At 38.0% G+C, this 26076-nt stretch overlaps 2 protein-coding genes and 1 long non-coding RNA gene across 5 annotated transcripts in view; 1 reads left to right on the top strand and 2 right to left on the bottom strand.

The window, feature by feature from the left end:
• LOC105837961 (zinc finger protein basonuclin-2) overlaps nt 1-26076 on the top strand; it is a 250438-nt gene that overhangs the window by 148982 nt on the left and 75380 nt on the right. The window lies entirely within an intron of this gene.
• LOC118647821 lies at nt 20194-23068 on the bottom strand. Its single transcript, XR_004964961.1, has 3 exons — nt 22404-23068; nt 21875-22047; nt 20194-20801 (listed from the first exon to the last, which is right to left on the bottom strand). It is a non-coding gene; the product is annotated as an uncharacterized LOC118647821 (long non-coding RNA).
• On the bottom strand, nt 23409-25783 carry LOC118647820. The gene is made up of 4 exons (XM_036293420.1): nt 25534-25783; nt 24703-24854; nt 24180-24399; nt 23409-24024 (listed from the first exon to the last, which is right to left on the bottom strand). Exons 2-4 carry the CDS (start codon nt 24752-24754, stop codon nt 23919-23921), a joined length of 378 nt encoding a protein of 125 aa, XP_036149313.1. The 5' UTR covers nt 24755-24854; nt 25534-25783; the 3' UTR covers nt 23409-23918.

Here is a 26076-nt window from a genome sequence, read left to right as displayed (position 1 = left end):
CACGCGCACGAAACTTTCCTGTTGTATTTCCACAGTTGTAATTTGGGGTGTTCCGCGAGAAAACCTCTAAAAAAATTCTATCTGCCGCTTGACGCGAAGCTTTATCTGCTTACGCGGACGATAGGCCGAATTACCGCAAAACGAGAGGCAAAGAAGAGAGAAAGAGAGGGGAGAAAAAGAGGGTGGTGGAGGGAGAAAGAAAAAAAGGCCGGAGGTGCTTCGATAAAATTCCATTGTGCCGGCTCGACGGTATTTTAAGCCTCTCGTTCTGTGCTTCCTGCCGTTCTTCCCTTCCGAGTTCCGGGCGAACCCTCTTGTCGCTTGTTGTCACGGACCTTTATTAGCCCGCCCCGCGAGGATAAGGGCGACTTTTTTATTTCCCCACGACTTGACATCCGTCGATCTCTCTTTCGCATCTACCACTTGTTGCACGCGCGACCCGCCGTTTCTTGCCGTGACACCAGCCACCCTCTCTCGTTTACCAGCCTTCTTTTGTCATCCCCCGTTTCGGTGACGCCGCGTTGTAATCCTTCACAGCTGAACCTAAAAAAATAGATAGATCCCGAATCCGTAAACGTTCGAGTAACTTTAAGAAATATTTTATTACGCACGTTTCCAATTAAACATCAAATTTGCCTCTGTAAATTCGGCAAGGTTCATAAAAAATTGTACAAATTTTCTGAATACTCAAGAGATATGAATGCATCGTTATATCGTATCGTATTACGTTAAATCATATTGCACGCGAAAAAAAAAATCATGGAAAAGGACCGTGCTCAAAATGCATATCGGAAATCGCGATATAAAATAAATTGCGAAAATTGTTTGCAAAAGGTTTTTGTATCGCGCGGTGTAATCCGTTTTTAATTCCGCGCGGTGTAACGCGGCGCATTTTACATTTTAATATCATTACCGGACACGCGGAACGACGCGCGGAATGCATTTGCATAACCACCCTCTCTCCTTTCCTGGCCTCGCGTTGCGAGTTTATAAAACTTCCGCTCACCCCGGTCAGCGATGCGCGTATGATATTTTGGGAGTTGCATTATCCGCCCCGAGAGCCCCGAGAAATTCGCGCGTGATTATGACTTATAATTTCTTTTTCGGCATGTGTCGGTGGGCATTATTTTCGGTATGATTCCCGCGCGCCGCGGGAAGGATTGTGATTCATATTGTCGTTTCGTGTGCACGCCGAATCCCCGTCTTGATTGGTGATATTACAGGACGGTAGGCATCCGTAAACCAGGGCTTCTCAAAAGCGACAGGAATCCATCCATAAAATTGCCCTTTCAGAGTTTATCTCACCGCGGAAACGATAAATATTAATTCTACAATAATCACAGAAGTTTAATACAAATATGCAAATTAAATAACGATGACACGTAGCGCAATATCTGGAACACTTTATTTATAACGTAAACGTTACAGTGTATTATATTATTCGATGCAATGTAATCCTTTTATTAATTATTCAAGAATCGCATCACATTTGCTTCCACATTATTGTGCTTTACAAAATATTTGCTTAAAATATTAAATACCAGAAATTTAGTACCTATTTATTAATCTAATTAATTAGTTTATTTACTGTTAACAATTTTGCTTTAAGAAAAAACACGCCGAGGATGGCGATACGAACGATTACATTAACGGAATGAGAGCCGCTGTATCAAAACCGCAAACTACGGGCCAATATAATGAGATTTAAATTACTGTGGGACTGTGACATAGTGTGCTTTTTACGAATCGTTACCTGCGCGACTCTCATCTCCCATGGCCAATTAAGGATGGAAATTCGATTTGGAATCTCGTCCCGAAATAATCGATTACCGTCGGCCGCAGCGGTGCTTATTCCAATTTCGTTAAACGACTGACGACAAAATACCCCGAAGAAATTCTCTCGTATAATAACACGTGTCACATAAAAAATGCTGCTCGCAACGGTGGAGTTTAACGAAATCTATTCTGTTCCATGATATCAAGGAATTTTTCAACGTGTTTCTATAAGCAGTCGCATTTTCACTTAAAATATAATAGAATTATTTTTAGTTTTAGTTTTGCAAAAACATTTAATGAGCATTTTATCCGATGTTAATATTGTTATATTAAAATATACAAATGATATAATAGAAACAATGATAAATATTTTTGTCACACTCCGTAGTAAACGCGTTCATCTATAAGTATTTTTATAGAATATATTTTTTATTCAAACAAAACGCGAAGAGGGGTGACGTTCTGCTAATCGGATGAAAATATCAATATTCAAATCAGTAAAAAATATACTTAACACCTGCGTGAAATATTTACATTTATATCTGTTATTTTGGACGGAACTCAAAGCGAGTCGTGTCATCGCGTTTAGTTAGTCAAAAAGCTAGAACACACTCGTAGGCTCTTTCGCGCAAAAGTGGAACATTCAAAGAAGTTCCCCGTCTCTGCAATCTGGAATCCTGAAACCGACCAGATCGCAGGAGGAAGAAAGAGGCGCATTAAAAGCCAATTTGTCAAGGGAACGATCGCTCCTTGAGGTGTCGGCGAGATGTCGGGGGGGGGGGAGGAGAAGGGGCAGGAAGGTGTATCACGCGCGCGGAGAAACGAACGAGTGACACGGCGTGGCAGCGTGGAGCCGGCCTACCTGGCACCACTACCACGGCATGTTATTCCATCAGGCAGCAACCGGGCGCGAACCCGGCCTTTTTCCGCCTGGCGCTTTTTGTCAATCAATTAAAGCGCATTCGCCGCAATTTAGAACGCATTAAGACGCCCGGCGGCAGCATTCCGCGCGTTTCTCCCCGTCGTCGTCGTCGTCGTCGTCGTCGTCGTCACCGTTGAAAATACGCGAGCGAGCAAGAACTCGGGAACTCGACGAAACGCGTCACGGACAGAACGGCGGACGGCGATCCAGGAGCGTCCCCGTCTCTCTCTCTCTCTCTTTATCGCTCGCTCGCTCGCAAAGTAGAAGTAAATCTGCGCTCTGCACGTTCCGATCGGCTGAGTCCTAAATATCTTTACGCGCGATTAACAGCGTATGCTCCATTTGATTCTCAACAAGATCCATTATCCCGTGGCGTGCTTGATGCGCTAAGAGAGTGCATCGATTATTATCTAACTGTTACCGGGAACATATATTTCTCGGTTTAATATAAAGCGAGGTGTTATATATCAAAGATATTATCTCCGCGTGGAGTTTTATCTATCTTCGTTGTACTTGTGATGAGAATTGTAAACGTGAGTTTACAGCAAATAAGACAATTTCGACGGAGGGTACAACTTGACGTTTAGATTTGCCGAGAGGTTAATTTCTAGATCGGGGATATATTGTAACGAACGCAACGGATGAAAAACTTGTCGACGATAATAGGAGAGGTCGAACGCGCAGCCGTGCAAGACAGGCGATTTCGCGCGACCGGTACGTAGACGATCACATGCCCGATCGTAGGCCACGGTCGAGAGAGAGAGAGAGAGAGAGAGAGGCCTCCTGGCTCGCTTGGAAGATGCTCCCGGGGCAGGACCTGTCATTACTGAAATCTATATTTAATGCCGCCGCGCGCGCGGCAACACTTTTAATCCCGGCATTATCTGATTATCGCGTCCTCACAAGAGGAAGGAACGAGCGACGCCTTCTCGCCACGGTCGCGATCGAATCTCGGGCTGTCTGGCGAGGGAACCCTTCTTCGCTTCTCGATGGTACGATGACGAAAAGCCGGTGGAGGATTTTCTACGGTTTATAGATCGCATCTCCCTTTCTCGTGACCCCCGCTAAAATCTTGGCCGCGTCTACGTTATCTGGCCGTCGTGATCTGCCGACGGAGGCTGCGGCCCGTACATTGATTTTGATAGTTATCAACCGCCATCTCTCTCTCTCTCTCTCTTTCTCTCTCTTTCTCTACCTCTCTGCCATTTTGCCACCCCGCTTGGCCGAGAGCGTGCATTGCGATTGAACATAAAGGCACAAAGAGTTGTGAAACAGTATAATTTTGGTAATTAATGATAATGATATACGATAATGAGAAATAATAACCTGGCGGAAAGTTAATGAGCAATTATTTAGCACAGGTTTAGTTGTGATAATAATTTATAATCGTTACATATCATTTGTTCTCTATTGTATTTATATTTATTCTAAATAATCATGAAAAAGTACAGCAACAGTACAAAATATTTAATATTATTAAAGGTTCATTCTTTTGCAATGTTTTGCATATTTAAATGTTTATTTAAACGCATAAATATTTTAGTGAAAAAGATATAATGGAATAAGTGTACACAACGCGAAATGAAAAATTATTACGGTACATCGTAACTTATTATTGCAAACATAAAATAACACTACAAAACATAATGATAAAAATTGCGTAAAAATATAATATTGCCTTATAACTCGCACATACCAACGTGCATCGATATCAAAGCGATTATGGCCTCTGCTCGAAGAACAACGAGACGGGGAGAGGCTCGCAGATCCAATCGATCTTCTTTCGGGTCGGAACGACTTTTCGCGTTGATGCACGTCATCGACTAGGCCACAGATTCGGTCTTCATGCGCATCCTCACCCCGGCAAACAATTATTACCAGTCGCGCCGGTTTTGCTCGTGGGCTCGTCGACCGCACGATCGGACGACAACGACGACGACGACGACGACGGCGATGACGATGACGACGACAACAAAGATCGTGACGAGTGCAACGACGACGACGACGACGACGACGACGAAGAAGCCCACGGACTGACGTCTCCCACGGTGGCTGATGTCAGAAGACGTGCGCGACAAAGTACATGTCACGCCACTCCCGGTTCGTTTGAGCTAATTGCCAGGGGGCCCCCTCTCTCGCCTCCATCACGTCGTATCCCGTCATCGCCGTGCCCGCCGATTTCATCACACTCCGGTCTTTTGGTCCGTTTCTTCTCGTTTCTCCTCCACCTCTACACGCCGCCATCTCCTCACCCCCGCGCCATCCGCTCTCTCTCTCTCTCTCTCTCTTTGCCCCTTACTCCCTTCTTGCTGGCTCTATACTGGCTTCGTCATCTCGCCTGGAATGAGACCCGTCGCGATGCAAGCGGAACGGTGCCGATGCACCTGGTATCTTTCAGCCTTGAGTCGTCCCGCACAAGTTTTGCATCGCATGGGAATGGCTCGTGGGAAGTGACGGAAAAAGAAGTGATGTTACTCAGATCTTTCTCTCCCCCTCTCTCGACGAAAAAATTGACTTCTCACTGCATTTTTGTTTTCGACGTGAGTACAAAGATTCAATAGACAAAAGTTGAGTCTACATTTATCAGTATAAAAGCATTATAATATATTTATGATGAATTTATTTGAGAGAAGTCAAAATTCTCAAAATGTAGAAGATATAAAAAACAATAGATTAGAACATTTAGTCAGAAAGAGAGAGAAAGAGATCGCATTATATGTGTATATTTCATAAAAATAATATATTAAATTCGTTTAATTTATGCCCATCTTTTTACGCTAATAAGTAGAAGCTTTTTACTTTCAACATTTTCTCATTTAAAAATTCACTGAAAAATTTTATTTTTAAAAAATCTTTACTCGCGCGCGCAACCCTTCACCTCTGATCCTTCTAAAAGTACGAACGGACGAAATCACCGAGATTTCCGTGCTGGATCGTAAAGCGCTTAAATCGAAGCTCGCGCGTAGTAAGATAATTACCATCCCGCTTCGTTAGATCCGCGCACGCTGATTAACCTCCGTAAGAGCTTCTCTATCTCCACGATCGCGATTTAATATTTGTCTGCGCTCGACGCCGCGCACGCTTGCTAGGGGAAAAATGCCACCGAGCAAGACTTTTAGAAAGGACGATTCAATCTCTTGCGAGCTACCCCGAAAGACCGTGTCCTCTCGAGGTCGGCAGGTTCGTACAGTGCCACCGGCCACAATGCTGGCGCGGAGGTGCGACAAAGAGCCACGACTTTTCGTTCCCTTCGCCCTCTCACCGAGGAGTCACCCCCTGATCGAGGGGATAATCCTATTATGCCTTTACGAATCACTGAAGCGTGCACGATGTCACCGGCTCTGCGTGCCAATGCGTGTGAGGTGCACAATGCCTCGTCATGCGATCGAAGACGCGCACAATAGCCTCCTCGTCCCGATCGTCGGTCCGGAAACTGTCAACTTAGGGTGTCACATCGAGGGCGAGCCGGTTGCGTGCGGTCGCTCACGCGGTCGGACCCGGACAATACCGGGGACAGATCCGATCCGATTCGATCCCATCCCGGACAATGGCGGACGCGTGTCTTCCCGCTCCGTGTCGTCGTCGACCACAAACGACCGGTGCTCTGCGACAAGTGCCAATTTTCCTTGGTGTCGGAAGCCCGGCGCGCCATCGGGATGTCAGAATAGAGATTTCCTCCTCCGCCTTCCGCGTGCGAATAGGACACACGCGATCGGCACCGACCGAGGAGACACCTACGGCACCACCTCCGCCTTTTTGCTTGACGCTCGCCATTGTGTCCCCGCCGAGGGCGACAACGTAAAATCGCAAACCCATGCTGCGGCGTGGGTCGTTCACATTGAGTCCGCGAAAGCGATCATAAGTTTCATTAAGTGCGTAATGATTAATGTACCGGCGCGTGTCCAAGCGCCTCCCACGCCTGGGTTGCGTCACATTGCTTGTACCTATTGAGGCCATTATGCTCTGTTTTGGATTTCACGACAATTATTAAGTCTCCCGAAATTAATTAGATATAATTCTTATAGCAAAATTTTTTAGTCAATTTAAAATCCAACTTTTTAGACTTTGTCTCGTTTTAAATTAAAAGGACGATCTTGTATTACGTTTACTTTGTGTTTAGTTATATACAAAAATAATTTAATAGAAGATCAAATTAAATTATATTAAAAATAACGGTCTATTAATATGCATGCTCTTATTTCTGTTTCAGGTAAGCGAAGATACAAATATATCTTTGGTCAATCATCAATCATTGGCATTAATTATGCGAAGAGAGGTAAAGTCGAAAACACGTTTGCGCTGTTTTAATATTTGGTGAAAGTATGAATTCTCGTAATCGCCACCACTAAGAATCATTATTTTTTTATAATCGATTATTAATAGTAGATTATAATCAATTAATATTCATATATCTATGATAATTCTAATTTATTCTCAATTGATCGCATTTATTTTTACACTGCAAGTTTATCACAATTTTCTCTAAATATTCTCCAATCTTTAAACACAACTTGAAATTGTTTTATGAATATCTTGATAGACTTAAAAAAACAGTTTGATTCAAAATCAAAAATTTAAAATATAATAAAACTTACAAAATGTTCCTTACAATATAAATTACGGATCTAATAGACTCGTGTGATAAATCATTTACATATATCATTTGCCTGAAGACATCTTCCCAAAGTCAAACAACAAAAACACATACTCTCTCTCCATTGTGAATAACTCTCATCTTTAAATGACAGTAATCGACAATAAAAACAATTTCGAGTCAAGTTTTTATGCTAAACGATATGGAGTTTACACACGTAAAATCCGAGTCGTTCGTCATCGATAGGGAGAAAGAAAGAGCTCACGCTCCGTCGTGCCGGAAGTTTCGACGATGGCCGATCTTTAAATTGCCGCACGATTGTCATAATCGCCGTCTGCTGCTCTCGCCGAGTTGTTACGTAACACAAAAGTGTCCGAGCCGAGCCGATCGGTAAACGGCGCGCGGTGCCGACGCGGGAAGGCGTGACCGATCACGACCGGCCTTGGCACTCGTAATTTATGCGGGATTTGTCATTGCGGTTCGGCGAGATCGGAGCCGGGTCGCCGGTTCTCTTCCTCGCGGCTCTTTCTCTCTTTCTTGTCTTTCTCTCTCTCCGCGTGACGGCGGCGGCAGCGGCGGTCACGCCTATCCTCGAAAATGGAAGTGCAGGATAATTAGCCACCGACTTGTTGGCTAATGCATCCTTTTGTCTCCGCTCGTCACATTATCTGATTCCAGCCGGTAGTCCTTACGCAGTCTGCTAGTCGGTCGAGATAAGAACGTCCGATATGTCCGCGAAGTGGAAAAGCCTTCGAGAGAAAGGTTTCCGTCGGGACACGACGCGCAACACGCAGGAATAGAAGAGAGAGAAAGAGAGAGAGGAAGAACAGCGGGGAAAGAAAAGAGGAGACGCGATGATTATAATCGGACATCGATCATATCAAAATTGAAGACAGAAAAATCGGTAGTCACACCATAACGCCTTTCAAGAGGCCAGCATTGTCTTGCCATAGAATTAAAGACTTGGTACTACTAAATAACGAAAAGAAAAATAATCACAAAAATTAATAAAGAAAGGGAGAAAAGAAGGAACGAGGAAATTGCCATCGCAAACATATAAAAATACAATCGGTCATTCGCGGAGAGACGATCGTCACGAAAGAGTGAACGGGTTTGCGAGGCGATTCGCATTGATTTATACGCCTTCACTCCTACGCAGGACGCACCGTGTGAGAGTCTATAAGAGGCGATAGCAATTATAAATTTGTCTTCCTCGTTCTCGCTAATATAACTGTGAATGCCTCTGTCCGGCTTAATGGAGTCTCTCAGCTCGGTCTGCTAATTGTTGTCTTCTTTCCCTCTTGTTTGCCAATCGCCGACGTAAGGTCGCTCTTCGAGCCCGGCAGACTGACCACACCCACGCAACGGTGTACCTCCGGTTTATTTATGAATCCGCTGCGCGCGTATCGGTGCACTGGCTCGCGATCGAACGGTTTTCTTGCACGGGATGTGCGTTTCTTCGTTAGATTCGGGGGGCGGTACGAAAGCGCGTCGTGCAAGCAGGTCAGCGATTTAATCTGGGATCGCTCCGAGCGTTTGGCAGCCAATCATTTCGCCCGGTCGGGATCACCGTCGGTGATTTCGCGGTGAAATTTATTCGTCCGGAAATCCAAAGCGTATTTTTGGCGCGACGGTTTCGCGCACAGAGAGAGGGGGAGGGAGAGAGAGAGAGAGAAGGAGAGAGATTCGATCTGTCGTCTTAGCGGAGTGTTAGGAAGATTTACGATGTTTATTGATTTATTGCACAACCGAGACAACGATCGGCACGAAAAGCGTGCTCGTGTTGTCTAGAAGCGATAGAATTTAGCACGCGTATTCCCTTCCATATCGCTTGAATTACGATGTGCGATGCCAAAGAACTCGACTTAGTAATGGCTTGCTTAACAGTTAACGGAATCGATCGCGGAGGACGTGAGCGTGGAGATGCGTTTAAACATTAATTACTAACGCTATTCCCAGCGCGTAGAGGCGTAGATTATCGGTCGAAAAGTGCGGCGAGCGTGAAGTCGCGAATAGTCTCGCGTTATCTCTCGATCTGTGTCATTCGCATGAGCAGTCATCATGACTCTGTCTCCACCGATAAAGAATCAATTGCTTTTCACGACGAGCGGCGTTCCCTTCTCCGCCGTGTGATTTATACTGGCGATTGCTCCTAAGAATCGACGATCCTCGCCATCGATAGAAGATCGAAGGTCGCGCGGAATTTAATACGCCATAGATCACACGCACATCGTGGTGAGGTTGACCTATCATTAACGTGGAGCAATTATTCGCGCGTTTACGCGATCGGCAGAACTAACGGCGAGAACGGCGGTGCGTCACACCGGCGCTCGTCCGTTCCGTGTACATTTGTGTGCAAAATATCTAGCTATTTATCGGCAGCTTTATCTGATCGCATCAATCGATCTATCGGCGTGACTAATCCCGAAGAATTAAAGCCGCGCGCGGTGGAATTAATATACCGCGCGAGTCGAACTCGTGTAAATGGAGGGAAAGCGCCGACGCGGCTTTTAAGCGGACGCCCGTTCGCCACAGAGAGAAATATTTCTAATCGAATTGCATATCCGGACGCTGACAGCTTACAGGTAATATTTCTGAAGATAATGGTTCATCTATTACATGACTATTTTTCTCTAAATGTTATTTTGCTCTAAATCGATCGATACATATGTCATAAAATTAATACACGGAAAGAACTATTTTACTACAGTAAACAATTTTGTTAAATCTGAAAACAGTTTTTGTTAAACTATCAAAATAGTTATGTAGAGTGTTCGAATTAGTTGCTGGAATGTTAATATTTTGTATAGCACTGCTCATTGTTGAGTGTCGTTCATAATTATTTTGACCAACAAAATTATTTTCTGATCGGTATCTAAGCTGAATGTTTGATGTTTAAATAAAAAATGAAACCTTTTCGTGTAGTTATAATTTTTTGATACGTCATTTATTGTTTACTTAATTTGATAATTTTAGACATGTAAAGGAATACGCTTTAGATAATGATCAGCGCAATTTCAGTCAGTTCTCTCTCTGTCTCTCTCTCTCTCTTTCTCTTCAGTAATATTGAAAGTGTTTTCTCAAACGATCGCGACATCAGCATTCTAGCCTGCAGCAGCCATACCAATGTATGCAAACGACACATAGCAGAGACATTTATCCCACGATATCGGCGAGCCATTAATTGCGATCGCATAGATCGACGTACCGCCTCTCTGATCATGACGCCTGGATGCCTGACGTTCTATCGCCGATACATCGATTTATCCTCGCCTCTCACTACTGTACGTCACTACGATTCCTCGACGCGATCCCTTCTGCAGAAATATTCGCATCGCACGGCGTACGTATCAATTCCATCGTGAAAATATTCTAACGACATCATGGATATAATAGCATATTATTAATTCCTTTAATCGTGGATCGCGCAACGATAAAAATTCCGAGAAAATAGCAAGCTAAGAACTAGAAACGCCAAGCTGGCGCTACGATGACGATAAAATTAGAGGAATTATTTACATATTATTAATTGTTTATATTTTTTCTTGGGTAAAATCATTATTAAATTGACAATTGTGATTTCATTTGTGATATTTATTTCTAGCTTTAGTTTATGATTGCATTTCAAATTTTCGATGATGCAGTGTTCAGAACGCAGTTTCTAAAAACGTATTTGATATGATTACATATCAAATAGACACCAAGATTCAGCTTCAATCCGTAATAGGTGCTTTTTTATTTATTTGTATTTACAGTTAAGTGATCTAGTTCACAATTATTAAAGGAATTGATAATGAGGTATTTATTTTATGTAATAAAATACTCGACTCACATAACTTTTTATTTTACCTAAAACATAATTACTGAAATACTTAAACCAAACCTATGAAATTTTCCCTCATTAATTATATCTTAACATTTTTTTTTAATGGGTATTTGGAAGAGTGCGTTTATTATAATGCTAATGATCGGTTTTCCGCTAACATGGGATATTTCTTTTGCGAGAGAAATACATAGAAAGAATTCATCAAACGATCTATTACGCGTTATGGCTCACGATGGATCAATTTACCTCTATTTCTTATTCTTCTTACTTATTCCACTATACAGCAAGCGTCAGCGATCACGAGGAACGTTACGGTCTTCAGGCTTCAAACGATCATAGGAAATTCATGCAGATCGCAAGGCCATTGCCCTCCTTCTGAAATGACGATAGATGTCAGGAAAAGGAATGAAGATCGCCGTGCCGCTGTATCATCCAATTCGAAATACTGTTACGAGTTTGTTACGAGTGCATGAATTTGCAGTCGTAGAAACTCCTCGCCGTAGTCGCGCTGAAATTAATTCGTGACGCTTGAGAGAAGATCGGGTCTCGATAGTCAATTAGGTATAGTATACGCGTCTCTACCGCAGACTTTAGAAACTCGGCTTTTCGCCGTCGAAACGTTTCAATTCCGGCAAATTGGCTTAACGATTCGCGGTGAAATCCATGCTTATAGAAACTCTTTTCTGTACATATCAAATCCCCGAACGCGCCGGTGTTCTCCGACTTTCGTAATTTCCTCCAAATCACTTCGCGTATCGTTTCCTCAGTTTGTGCTTCGATTTGGATCTAGCATACGTTCGTCCGTTTACCGATAAAAGTATCGGCGCCTAAATCATTATAGGAGAAATTTGTGGACAGAAGAAAGGGAGTGAGAAACAGAAAAAGAGAGAAACCGGAAGGCGGCCATCGGCCCTGTTTCTGGAACCGTGCGCGGCAACGCGCGTTCGTAGCCGCAACAGGAGCGTAAACGATGCAGAGTCATCGTCTCTCTCTACGTCGGAACCGCCGTCGTCGACGCCGCCGCCGCCACCGCCGCCACCGCCGCCCGGTCGGATGGATGCCGTATTAGCATGACAAAGAGACGCTGGGACGCCTTCTCCTCGCTTCTGCTTATACACCGTGGGGCCGCTGCCTCTCAATTCAAATGCGATGGGCGTATGCTATGCTAATATTCTGATCCACCGGCGTTAATGCATTATCAAACGCGGCGAGGTGCATCCGCGTGCTGGATGGTTGGCTGGCTCGGGCTGGCTGGCTGGCTGCTTTCGCGGACGACTACGCTCCGTCAATGTCGCGCGGATGCACGCGCGTACGTACGTCGTCTCACGCGTGTCGTCCCGGAATTGTGAACCGTGGCGCGGTTGACGTCTCAGTTACCAAACCCCTTTCCGTGGCGCGGCCGCCGCGCGATTTTTCCCTTGGCTGGTGGTCGGCCGACGCGAGACTCATTTGGCGCGAATAACGTTCCTCCTGTCCGACAAATCAATTAGTGTTATTGGAGCAGTCAGACAACGTTAATTGATTCCTCGAAAAGGGCCAGTCTCGAGTTCGACATTATTGCGCGCCTCCTCCTTCCCGACCCGCTGCTGAAATATCGAGGCTTTCAGCAGCGGCAATTTTTACTTCGCGAGAGAAGAGATGTGTCATGATGGCAATATTTCAGATAGTATCTGCAATACATATATATATATATATATATATATCTGTGGAGATATCGTTCCATTCACTCTCAACACTCTTGAGATCTCTCTTTCGAGATGTACGCACTCAGGACCGGTTCACGAATATACGCTCGCAGGTTAGTACCCCCAGAGTTGGAGTTTAAATACCATCGCGATTATCGCAATTCGAAGGCGCAACAAGTAACCCGTTGGCGCATCTGCCGCTTCCCGAAATCATCCGCAAGCTCGCCGGCTGTTCGCTTTTAATTTGCGAATGGTTTATTTGCAGGCGCGCGGGATCGATCGGCGGCGGCCGTGCGTACGCGAGCTTAACGCCGATGGAAAAACGAGGCGTTCCATCAGCCAAAAGTCGGCTTTAAATAAAATGCTCGCAAGTCCGATTTCGTATGGGAAAACGCGTGATCATTAATGCGTGATTACAGGCTTGGCTTTTAATACAGAGAGAGAGAGAGAGGGAAAGAGTGAAAGAAAAAAATTACCATGTGAGTCGATTCTTCACGCATAAATTCTGCAAGGTATTTTATTCGGGTATAAAAAGACTTTAAAGAAAATGAATGAAAAAGAGGCGCGCGAGGGAGAGACGATATGTCTCTCCAAAACCCAAGAGACAAATCCGGTTTTATTTTCTGACGAAGTCTCTCTATTCCATCGGAACATTTTTGTATCGAAGTCCCGTCGGTCGGCGGCGGGTACGTGTGGGAAATTCAACGCAAACTACCGCACGAGAAGGATATCCTGTCATTCGTTCTCTCGACGTGACGCTTCCACGCGAGCCCCGCTTCAATTTTTACGGTGCACCGATCGCGCGCGCACCCCCGTGTCGCGACGCTCTCCCGCGGGCCGGAACCCCTTCGGCCACAATGGAGCTCGGCGCCACCCCCGCGCCGTTGCCGCCGCCGCCGCCGCCGCCGTTTCGCATAAAAAGCGAAAAATCGAGGGGCGCGTCACGCGCCGGCATTGTGTAACTTGTCGCTGTGGGTCCGTGTGCGGTCGACAGCGATGGTACGACGCGAATTCCGGACGGCTGTGTCTCTGTCACTAAATTATTCACTTACACGTGTACCACGGGATGGAAGGAGGCAAGTGCAAAGGGGAAAAGAGCTCGCGTATTAAAATAACAGGCGCGAATGGAGAGAAGCAACGGGTAGAACGAGCCAACGCGGAGAGCAGAGTTTCAGGCAGTTTAACGTGAAAGAATAGAAATCGGCTAGACTGCATTATATTTACAGTTTATATTTCTGTTTAACGGTTTAATGTTTTTATTTCAAATCAAATTGTTACAAGTACAATTAATATAAATTAATATAAACAAGGAGAAAAATAACAGGACAAGCATTAAAAAAATTTATTATGTAAAAAAACTGCGGCGAAAGTAATATTTAGTACAATAAAAATCGGATGGAAAATGTGAGCCCAAAAGGGAAGGTACACACTGAAAAAGACAAACGTCGATTAATCGAAAAAAATGCAAGACGATATTAAATTGTGAAGGTAGAGGAAGAAAAATTAGATTAGATTATATTAGAGCATTATATGTTTCGATACCGATAATTTCCTTAAAACTGTCACTGGAGTAAGGCGAAAGGACTGCGAGCAAGCATTTAATTAAATTATAACGAAAAAGGGAGAATACATTTTCATGTGGATGAAGAGAAAGAGAGATAGGAAGCAAAACGCGTTATTCGTATAACGAAGAGATCAGACCAGCGGACAGAAGCGAACGAGGACAGGAGAGAAGGAGGAGAACGAAGGCGTCGCGACGCCCCAACAATGGCAAGCCGGCACGCTCACGCGGCTCCCAACAATGGCAGAGCACGGTGCATTGTCAAACTGGTGTCAACTGTCAACCGGTCGTTCCGCGGGGCGACAGACCGAGGGAGCCTCGGAACGTAGGGCAGGCGGGACGCGATTTCGCCGTCGCGAGACGCGCGATCGGAAGCGGAGCGTGAGCCAGAGATCGCTCGACCATTATGAACGGCGGGCGTTCCAGAGGTGAATGGCTGATGATATCGAGACGAAAGGTATTTAGAGCCTCGGCGCTGATTTCTCTTCCGTAGAACGCGTCGCTTGGCGAAGCAGCGATGTCACAACTCTGGAAGACGAGAAGGTAAAGTGCAATTAAAATCGCGAAATCTTACGACTAATAAATACAAGTTTTGGTGAATGAAAATTTCTCCCTGGAACAACGAAGGAGAATGATCAAGATTATTAATTTTGCACTTTAATTTTTAATTGACTTGTTTTAATGTCCGTATGCATTAATTTCGGAAACATATAACATTCTCCTAAATATTTAAAAATTAGTAATATAATTTTTATAAGAACTCTTGTTTTAATAAATATATAATATCTAATTAAACGTTTTATAATTATTAAATTTTATTAGATTTTCAAGATCAAATTTTATTCAATATTAACTGAAATTTAAGTTTGACATTATCTTTTCGTTGACACTTTTTTTCCTTTCTCTTTTTCTCTAACTACACTATATATAATCTTTATCATCCTTCTAACGTACTGTGTTGCAGATATAAGTTGAACAATGTTACACAACATTGTCTCTTTTTATTTCGCCGCGCCGCGTTTATCTTCAAAGGGGGAAAACTATTTTAGCCCGTCGAGGTCGGGGAACCAAGGACGGGAGGGACGTGAGTCGGACGTCCATCATCGAATTCTTTCTCGATCATTTAGTGCGGTCCTTAAAATTCTGGAAAAGCCGTAAAACCACAAACGCGACGCGCGACGTGATTCACACTACTACCCAGTGGAGAATAGGGATACGTTTATGATGCCGAGAACAATCAACATCGAGGACGCGACCGACCCCTTTTTTCCGATGCACCGCGTGCATCGTCAGGCACGCAATTCTCCACCTGATTCACTCCTCTTTCCACCTTACACCACCATTCGAAATGTGTCTTTTCCTGAAAATATGTCGGTCGGTAGTCCCCTTTGAGGCAACAATAAAAAACGGAAAGCGAGCCCGGCGACCCATCGCTTGTCGTCGGCGATAATCGAATTAGAACCGAATTGTACCTTCGGAGAGCCGCCCTCGGAGTCTTTCGGTTGCGCTTATTCAGTCCCGTGCTAATTATTAGAATTGATAGAATTAGAATAGAGTAGCTTTATTTTATATTAGAGCCTCGTAGCACAATAGTACCCAGTGTCTCAGTTTCGCAAAAAGATTTAGTTAGACAACATTTCAATTTAAGGACCATTCAACATTAATATTATCTTACGTAATAATTAACAAATTTATCACCAGAATTAACAGCTGTCTCGGTTATACGTTTTATATTTATATATATTCTTATCTGCGTTTGTGAAGTGTCTTTCGTACGGTACATTGGCATTTCGATAAACGCCAGATTATTGCGTATCGAACGTCGGGTATGGAGTCGCGTAGCTGCGTGTGAATGAGCTCCGTACGCGTCGAAAAGACCTTCGGTTACGTTTTATCGTATATTCATAGGTCATCGCCGATCGTGACTCACGGAGACTTGTCCCTGGCAGCAACATTCAGAAGAACTCTCCCGGCGCAGTGCCACCGGCTCAAGACCGACTGCTGTCCACCCGTAACCTTTGCTCTTTCTCGGTTCCCACCGATTATCCCGCGTACGTACGTACATACATATGCATAACTGGGAAGGTCTTCGACAGCACGCGTGCTCAGCATATTAAATTGCAGGTCACTTTACGGCGAGTCTCTAAACGGGAAGTTGTATTATTATACGCAATGTATATCATTATCCTAACGCGTAAATCTGTGGGCAATAATGTCGACGACAACGCGTCTCGCATATTTAACATGAATTACGATACACGCGCTGTGAAGCGCGAGAACCATAAAAAACCCTTATCTCCACGGAATCAAGACAGGTAACTTTAACACACGCGAATCGAGCACTGAGTTATAAGATGATTAAATTGTCAATAATGTATATATGTATTTAACATTTATACATTATTGATTAAAGTTGTTCAAAGAATTGATCTTTGAAATTAAAAGTTTATTTGATTCTTTACTCTAGTCTAATCTTATTTTGATTTTCTTCCAAGATTAATCTTCAAGATTGATTAATAAAAATGATCGTTAAATAAATTCTGTCAGTTCGAAGTTAGGAAACTGTAAGAGACTCTTTTTCCAGATTGAAATAATATTATCTTCAAAACGAACAATACACACAGCACTATAGCTAGTCTAACATAAGAAGGGGCATCTTAAGACGTAGGCTGGCGTATGATTATGACGTTCAGAGGGTGTCAATTTTCCCATGTAAATTACACCGATCGGACCTGAATGCACGCTGGTTTTCCGTAATGCGACTCGAAAACTCTAGGCGTTACGATCAATGCGCAAAGGCATTGTCTCACAGAACAGTCGTACCAGTCGTCAGGACAGTTTTCGGTTTGTTCGCTTTATGATCGTGGCAGCTAGCCACGAGCGTTGTATGCCGTTGCACCTAGAGTACGCCGGCGTGCACCTGCAGGTAACAAGGCGGTCTCGCGTGATGCATACTTTTCGCGAGCTCGACGCCTTCCGTGACGCGCGGGAAAGCGCGGCCCTTCTACGAACATATCCACTCCCCCATCTCCGGGTACTCGTAAAGCGATCTTATTTCTCTCTCTCTCTCTCTCTCTCTTCTCTCCCTTTTCCTATTTTTTTACGACTTTCCCATCACGAGCGATTAGCGGAAGGAAGGGAAGTGAATATCGAAAGACTTTCTTCTTTCCCTCATCGTTCTCGTTGTAAAGAGGAACGAACCGCCGTCACGACTTCCCTTCGTTATGAAACCTGACGAACTTCCGAAGCACTTCGACTTCGACCTCCTTCAGTCGCGAAGTCGCGTCTATGCAAAATGGAAGACGTCAGACTCGTCGTAGGACGCGCTTCTTCGTTGCTTTTAAACTTGTTAATTAAAGACGTTATTGTAATGGTGCCTCCCAACTCTGCTCCTGCTTTCGTTTGAAACTTTACAGTGGAGGAAGTGAAGTAGGATCAAGTAGAAATCTTGAAAAGTGAAGTATGCGATAGACTCATTTAATAGATGCATTTATGCTGTAAAGATTATTATTCTTGAATTTTGCATTACCTGCTCAATTTTATGATTTTGTGTCAAGTAAAGTTTAAGAATAAATATTATCAAAAAATAAATGTATTCACCATTATTTAATAGCTCTATTTGATTCGATAATTATTTTAATTTTTGATTTTTTTTTACTTTTTTTCTAGTTTTTTTCTATTTTTAATTTTATATCTTAACTAAAGACTCGAGTGTATCACTATAATAATGTAAGGAAAATGGCAAATTAACAACAAATATGCGAATAATTATGTGATAATGTATAGCACTTAAATTAAAAATAAAGATCTTCAAGTCTCTCAGCATATAAACACGCTGTTGGAGGCTTGTAGATTCGCGAAACATCGCGAAAGGATATGATTTATAGTTTTCTTGTTTTTCTTTAACATTAAAGAGATTGTCACTTGAAGAATTTTTATCCGTTCGTTGAATTTTCAATAATTATGGTGAACCAATTAAACCTCATCGATTTGTTGATTCTACGCAAGAATTTTATTTATAACAAGTTTCAGCTCGTTTTAACTCTTAACCGGTCGAATGTAATTTATTATTAATTTTATTTCACGAACTATCAAAAAATGAAAAATCTTTTAATTGAAATCACGATGTTGCTGAAATATCGTTTCTCAAGTAGTCGTTTCCGACTACTCGAGTTAATGTCCGTTCTGCATAACAATTATTAAAGGGTGAACACGACCCCCTTCTCTTCGACGATATCAATAAAACTTCAAGAATAATCAGATCTACATTTTTATCACTTATCAACATGTTCCTTGCGACTATCGTTTCCTTCGATCGAAAATATTTTCAAGATTTTGATACGCATCTTTTATTTGCGTTATATTTTTAAATGATTAAATGAAATCCAGACAAAATGAGAAATCGAGTAATTGCAAATTTAAAATCAAAAATATTTTATTTATAACTATATGTAACTCTTTAGAGATATATGCATTTTTTTTAAATATCCAATTGCAAAATGAGAATAATGTTTTAAATAATTGTGCATACAAATTTATGATAATGATATCAGATTATATATTTTTTTCTTTCATGACTTTACATATTTTAAAATGTTTAAATGAATTTAAATTTATAATAATTTCTTGTAAGCGTCTCTTTAAAATTATTATTGCTAATATTATATGAAGATTTTTTGTAACTTTACGTGTTTGTCTTAAATTTAATAAGTGATTGTTTTCTTTCTGACGCTGTCTGATTTCGGCTGAATATGCACACGTGTGCCGGTAATTATAATTAGCGCAGGAATTTTAATTATAAAAAGCACGGTCTATGATGATGTCTGGTTTGTTACTGTCAATAAATTTTGCTTCTATTAACAAAATACTAGATGAAAATCTTCCGCTTAAATTTATATTTAATTAACGAATGTGACGATAAAAGTATCGTCTATATATCTTGTAATAATTTCACATTTATTGTTATGCATCATATTTCTACGAGGTTAATTTTTCTAACTATTATGCAACACATATATATAATATGATTAAGAAATGCATTTACCAGAAATATCGTGCATTTTATGCGCATTTACTAGCATCTTCTTTTCTCACAAGCGGATCTTTACTCGCTTCCATACGTGTCTCGAAGAATAAGTGGCAAGAGTCGGGAGGATTGGCATTCGATCGCCGTAAACTCGATCCGTAAAGGGACGAAGCGCGCGACGTAAACGATGAGATTCCATCGTTGGCAATAAATACACAATTAAGCGTCGTTGATGTCGGTACGAGCGTCGGGGACGTTTAACGACGCGATAAAATCAGGTGACAAGTGTCACGGTGAGTGGACCGGGATTACGGCGATCGGTGTACAATAGAAGCAAATCTTTGACCAGAGGGCGCGTCTCCCAGCTATAATTTAGGTCGTCCGACGATTTCTTCAATGGTATTTTAATAAAGCACTCTGACAAAGAGAGAGAAGAAAAATAGAAAAACAGAAGGAGAGAAAAGGAGAGAGACGACGGCAATGTGTCCATAAAAAGGTAGTAAATTTTTCGAACGCATTGAGATGGTAATTAGAGTTGATGTAAGCTTATCCGGAAGATAACTCGCCGCATTTAATGACAACTGCAATTAAGCATGCTTTGATACGAGAGATTTCACTTGAAAGTCCTCTTTATTCATCTAAATCTTTCGTGAGCCTATTACATAAAACGTTAATATTTGTTATATATGTTTTATATACATCAGTATATGTTTTATACACTGACAGTAAAGAATACATGATTTAAATAAATAGTTATTTGAATAGTTCTAATAACAACATTTACAAAAAATAAGTAATATTTATTTAAAATAAAGAGTATTTTTTATTTTAAGTTTTAATTTATTTTATAATCTTGATAGCATTTCCTTGTCTTGAATAATACAATTATATCAATAAATTTATTAATTGTTTGTTGGTTCTCTGGATACAAAATAAGATAGAAGATAGCGAAAGCACATAAGTAAATTATTTATGAAGTCATGAAATTAGAATGTATATTTGACTTATCAATAACACTTTAGTAACTTGCTAAGTACTCTATACTATCTATACTAATTACAATTCCATTAAAAAGATCCATACTAATTCTAGTTTCATTAAAAAGAAGATAAATATATATACAGTAGTTATATATACAAAAGATAAAAAGCAAAAAAGAGACCTCCATATTGACATAATGGTATAAATTGAAATAATGGCATAAATACATTTAATAGACATACAATTATTATAAATAAAAACATGGCTAATATTAATCTTATAAATATGACTAATAATAATTTTATTGAAAACACTAAAATAAGGACACTTTTCTTTAGAAGATCTCTAAGAAAGTTCTTTGAAGATTCTGACTCTAGGCCTCGGAATCTAGCATCATTTTTCTTTACTACCATGTTTTCTTTTGGAATATCTGGAAAAAACTTACATTTAATAAATATTTATATTAACTAATAACTAGAGTAATATTGTATCATTAGAAATTAATACTTATTGTGTGAAAAATTACTAAAGAGATAAAAATTTTGTATGGCTAAAATAAGTTCGTTAGTAAATTAAATTATTTAATATTATTAGTAAAGTTTGCTTTTAGTATGTTTACTATTAAATCGTCAAATTAATTAAATTTAGTAATAAATTTAATATTTTTTAATTTTAACAATTATTTTATATAAGTTTAGTAAATTTAAAAATTAATACAATATGTCAAAAACTAATGAGCCTCCTAAGCTAGATTGTCACGTTATTTATTGTTAGTCAGACGTTTCAACCTACAAGTAAGGCATCTTAATAAACATAATAAATAATTAAACGGAATTTAAAAAATAAAATATACATTGTAATGCCTTGTAGAGACGATTTTTAAATTCAGAAGTTTTTTAAACATGCTTTTTTAAACATTACAATCACGACAGTTTTATTCTGTGTCCGAAAAGACATGCATGTGAATGATGAGTACCATTTTTTACTATATAGGTTGAAACATCTGACTTTGTATATATAAATTTTTAGTTTTATTTATGTGACGTTCTAACGTGGTTTGTTAGCCCTTGACATTGTATTGATTTGTCAATATTTTTATTTGATTATCTTATGTAATCAAAGAATTAATAAGAAAGTTAATTAGAATAAATAAAATTGTAACAATCATAAAAATATAACATTAATAACATATTTTCATTTTTATATATCTTATTTTGATAATGATTTTTGTAATAATTTACATTTTTAATATATATTATTCTTGTTCATATATATATATATATATATATTTCTTTTAAACCTTTTAAACTTTTAAATTTTAAAATAATTTGTTACATAATTCTTTATGTTGCGTTTTTTATAAACATATATTTATTATTTTATTTCTTATAAAAATGTAATTGTTCTGTTCTTGTTTAAATTTTGTGATTAAATAATTAACAAAACAAAGAAAAATATATATAATCTATATATACATATATCTAGAAATATGAATTATCTTACCGTAAAATAAAATCACGAATAGAATTATTGCAAATGTGTGAATTAATCGCATAATGTGAGATCTAATTCCTTTTTTTATAAAACTTAATTGAACTGAAATTGCTTTTTTCTTAAGTAATAGAATCGTAATATTTCTTGATATTAATATACCTTGATATCTTTATATTAGTTGTCTGAAATTAATAATAAAGCAAAATATTGATACTAAGATTTCACAGAAAATTGTATAAAATTATGAAAAATATTTCTTATTAAACATATATATATATATATATATATATATATATATATAAAGAAGTAATGAAAATAAAATATTTAATAGAATATGTTAAACAAAATAAAAGTAATTATAATTTAGTTTGACTAAATGACATTGAACGTTGTTTGACACTTATTTGATATATATTAAATCTGTATAGTGGAATCTATATGGATATTTGTTATTATTAAAAGAATTATGTTATTTTGATAAAATTCAAAATTTAGCAAATAATAGATATTAATTGCGATGAGAAATCAGGATACTTACATTATCTGATAAAGTTACGAAAATTACAAGATATTTGCCTGTCATGCGATACTAATCCTGATTATTTCGTTAAAATATTTAGCAAAAATGTCAATAGCATAATACAAAGTCAAATATTACAAAAAACTGCATCATAAATAATTAATATTAATCAAGATGATACTTATGATTTCTAAGCCAACAGAAAAAAAATTGTTTACCACACATTTTATGTCTTTATATGTTCTGTATATGACAACAGATCAGTGATGACTGACTAATGTATGTAGAAGACGGTATCTAGCTTTGAAGGCCAATTGGATTGCTTGCTTAAACACTATTGGTTGTTCGAATTCCACACGAAATTTTAAAGGCGCTTATAGACTTTGTATGTCGTCTTTCATGTACGATAGATATCGAGAGTTTTTATTGAAATACGTTTTCTTTAACAGCTTTAATATACCTTTCCAGTTTACATTTTTTATATCAACAAATGTTTTGTCCATTCACAAACAAATCTGATAATTAATAAATTTTGTTCTCGAATTTTTTCAGCAAAATTAAAAATTATTTGTCTTTTATTTTTTATATAGAAAAGAAACTATTAATTTGAAAATTATTCGTACAAGTTGTGCATTTCGAAGAAACTATATTAAAAAGAGAAGATATTTCTTATTATATATTATAACAATCAATTTTATCTTATTTACAATATATTTTAAGTTGTATAATGAAATTTTAAATTTATTTCTTTGATTTCAACTTCAATTTTTTGACTGCTTGTTTTCCGATCAATTTAAATTAATAGATATGTAGATCTAGATAGTAAAAAACGTTTTACATATTCTAAAATATACACATATATTACTTTTCTTTACCACGATTATTTTTTATTCTTAGTAATAAATTTTAGGATTTTAATTTTAATTTAAGGCGTTTTGATAACAAAAAAATAAACAAAATATATGTCAATAATATAATACAATTTATAATTAATGTATGTGTGATTAATAATATAACTAATAATTTAATTTCTACAAAAAATATATTTTAATATACTGCACTTTCATATTGTTAGTATTGTTGCAATGTGAGTAGTATTTGACATTTTTTAACTTTGTCTATATTTTTTTAAAACTTTAATTCTATTATTTAATTAATATGATCGATTAATTTAATAGATATGTATAGTATGTACCACACACACACATACAATTAATTTGATGCATTATTAATGCATTATTAATTCACAAGAAATTTAAAAGCTGAATTTAGAGATATAAAACCTGGAATATTAGCATAAGTAAATATATGGATTCAATAAAATAATATAATTTCTAATTAATGTGTGTATGTAATAATATAATTAATAATATGGTAGTATTAAGAGTATAATTTTTACAAAAATGTACACTTAATATGCTGCACTTTTATATTGTTAGTAGTTCTGATAATATGAGTAGGAATTTGTTTTAACATTGTGACTTTAAATTTTTTGACTTATAGAATTATCTTATGTTCCTAATGACAATTCCTTTAATTATACACTGCAGCAAGTTCGACAAATGATTCGTTAGGTTGTTCATTCTCCGATCGTCTGTAAAAACAAACCCGAGGAAAGTGCAAGTATTTTTCACAAGCTCTAAAAGTAGTAGGAATACATGTTACAATTAAATTTGCACATTTTTATATTATTTTAATACATTGTTATTGCTACAAACGCGTTATGTATATAAACAAGTTACTTTTTAATATATATATATATATATATATATATATATATTTAAATAAACTTACCCATGAGTAATCATCCATCGAATACTTATTATTATGATTGTTATAAAAATTATGTACGTGATTATTATAAGAACGTGAGCTATCTTTGCTTCAGTTTCGAATAAGTTTGCTCTGTGCCGTAAGTCAATTATTGTTATTTCTTTATCTTCAGATTCAACAGTATTATTTTGCACTGTTATAGTATTATTATGTATAATATATCCTTTAATGTATAGTATATCTGGAAAAGTACTTTTATTAAACAAATATTTATACAGTAATTAGTAATAGATTAATTAATTAGTTAATATTTATTATTAAAAAATTAATAATATATTAGAAGTAAAAAATTTATGGAATTAGATTTATTTTTTAATTAGATTATGACTTTCTTAATATTAGATATTAATAACAAGTTTTGTCATTGCTATGTTCACTTATTTTAATTGTTAAATTTAAAGTTAAATCTATAATAAAGACATTTGCTCGATTGTTTTATTTACTTAGAATTAATTTTTACTATGTACATTTTTACATATCTTACCACTGAATAGAAGTAAATTTACGAATGGAATTATTCGCAGGGATCGTGACATAATGTAAAAGATTTAACTATTTCTTTTACAAAAGTTAATAAGATAATTACTTCTTGAATTTTTATATTTTCGACATCTATCTTGATGTTATATGAATCACCTACAATTAATAACATACTCATTTTAATTAAATGCAATAGTGAAATAAACAATAATAAAACTAAAATGATTTCAAAGAAATTTAGATAAGATTGGAAAAGATTATTACATAAGATAAAGAGGTGATAAAAGTAAATATCATATATATATAAATTAAACATAATTATAATTTAATTTAATGTAAAAATGTTGAATATGTGCTCGGTACATAAATAGTATTAGTATATCTATTAAATTCAACATTGTTAAGAAAATTACGTTGCTCCAAGAGAAAGAGAGAGATTTTAGAAATTATAAAATAATATATTTAGCGTTCACGTAAACTGGAGAGATATTGTATAATAATTTATGCAAAAATTATCATAAGACACCAATATCTGCTATAGACCGATATTAATTTTTTCGAATTTATAATAAATAATAATTCTAATTGTAAAGGAAATTGGAATATTTAATATATGTGTGTGTGTATCCTTATTTGATAAGGTTACAAAAATTAAAAGATTTCGCAATGTCACACAACAGCTGATTACTTTGTTCTTAGAATCCATAGCACAAACGTCAACAATGTGATCAGTGCGCGAAGTTAATAGTTAAATAATTATAACATAAATATTACAATAATCAAGAGATGACAATTATAATCATTAAGAATCGATAGAAATATTCTGTATACTTACTACATATGTCTTTTATCCTCTGTAGACAACAAGTCAGGAAACGATTATGGTCTGAAGACGCGTATCTGGCTCTTAACTCCAATTGGAATGTATGTTGCTCGTTATTTGTTGTCATAATTCCAATACTATTTATCTTTAGGCCTTTGCGAATCATATTGCTTATATCGCTTCTTCGAGCGCTCTCCTTGCCATAACAAAAGAGAACTCAAAATTATGTAAATATTTCTATCACCATGTATTATGTTGGTCTCGCGCTGCGCGTTTATTTGGCGCGAGCCACTACCATGTCTCTTGATATTGAAATTATGTATATATAATTTCATGCAGTGTACTCTCTAAATTATAATCAGTGAAAAATCTGTGATATCAGTGAAAATATACTGATTTTTAGTGGTATACTTATAAGTTGTCAATGAAATAAATACACTGATCTTTCAATGATTATATATTAACTCTAAAGTCAAAATCAATAAGAAAGAATGAACACTCATTAATTATCGCAGTTATACAACTGAGAAATTAGCGATAATAAACTGATTGCAA

Source organism: Monomorium pharaonis, chromosome 11 (genome assembly GCF_013373865.1).
Source record: "Monomorium pharaonis isolate MP-MQ-018 chromosome 11, ASM1337386v2, whole genome shotgun sequence".
Lineage (NCBI taxonomy): Eukaryota > Metazoa > Arthropoda > Insecta > Hymenoptera > Formicidae > Monomorium > Monomorium pharaonis.
This window is presented reverse-complemented; position numbering and strand designations above follow the sequence as displayed.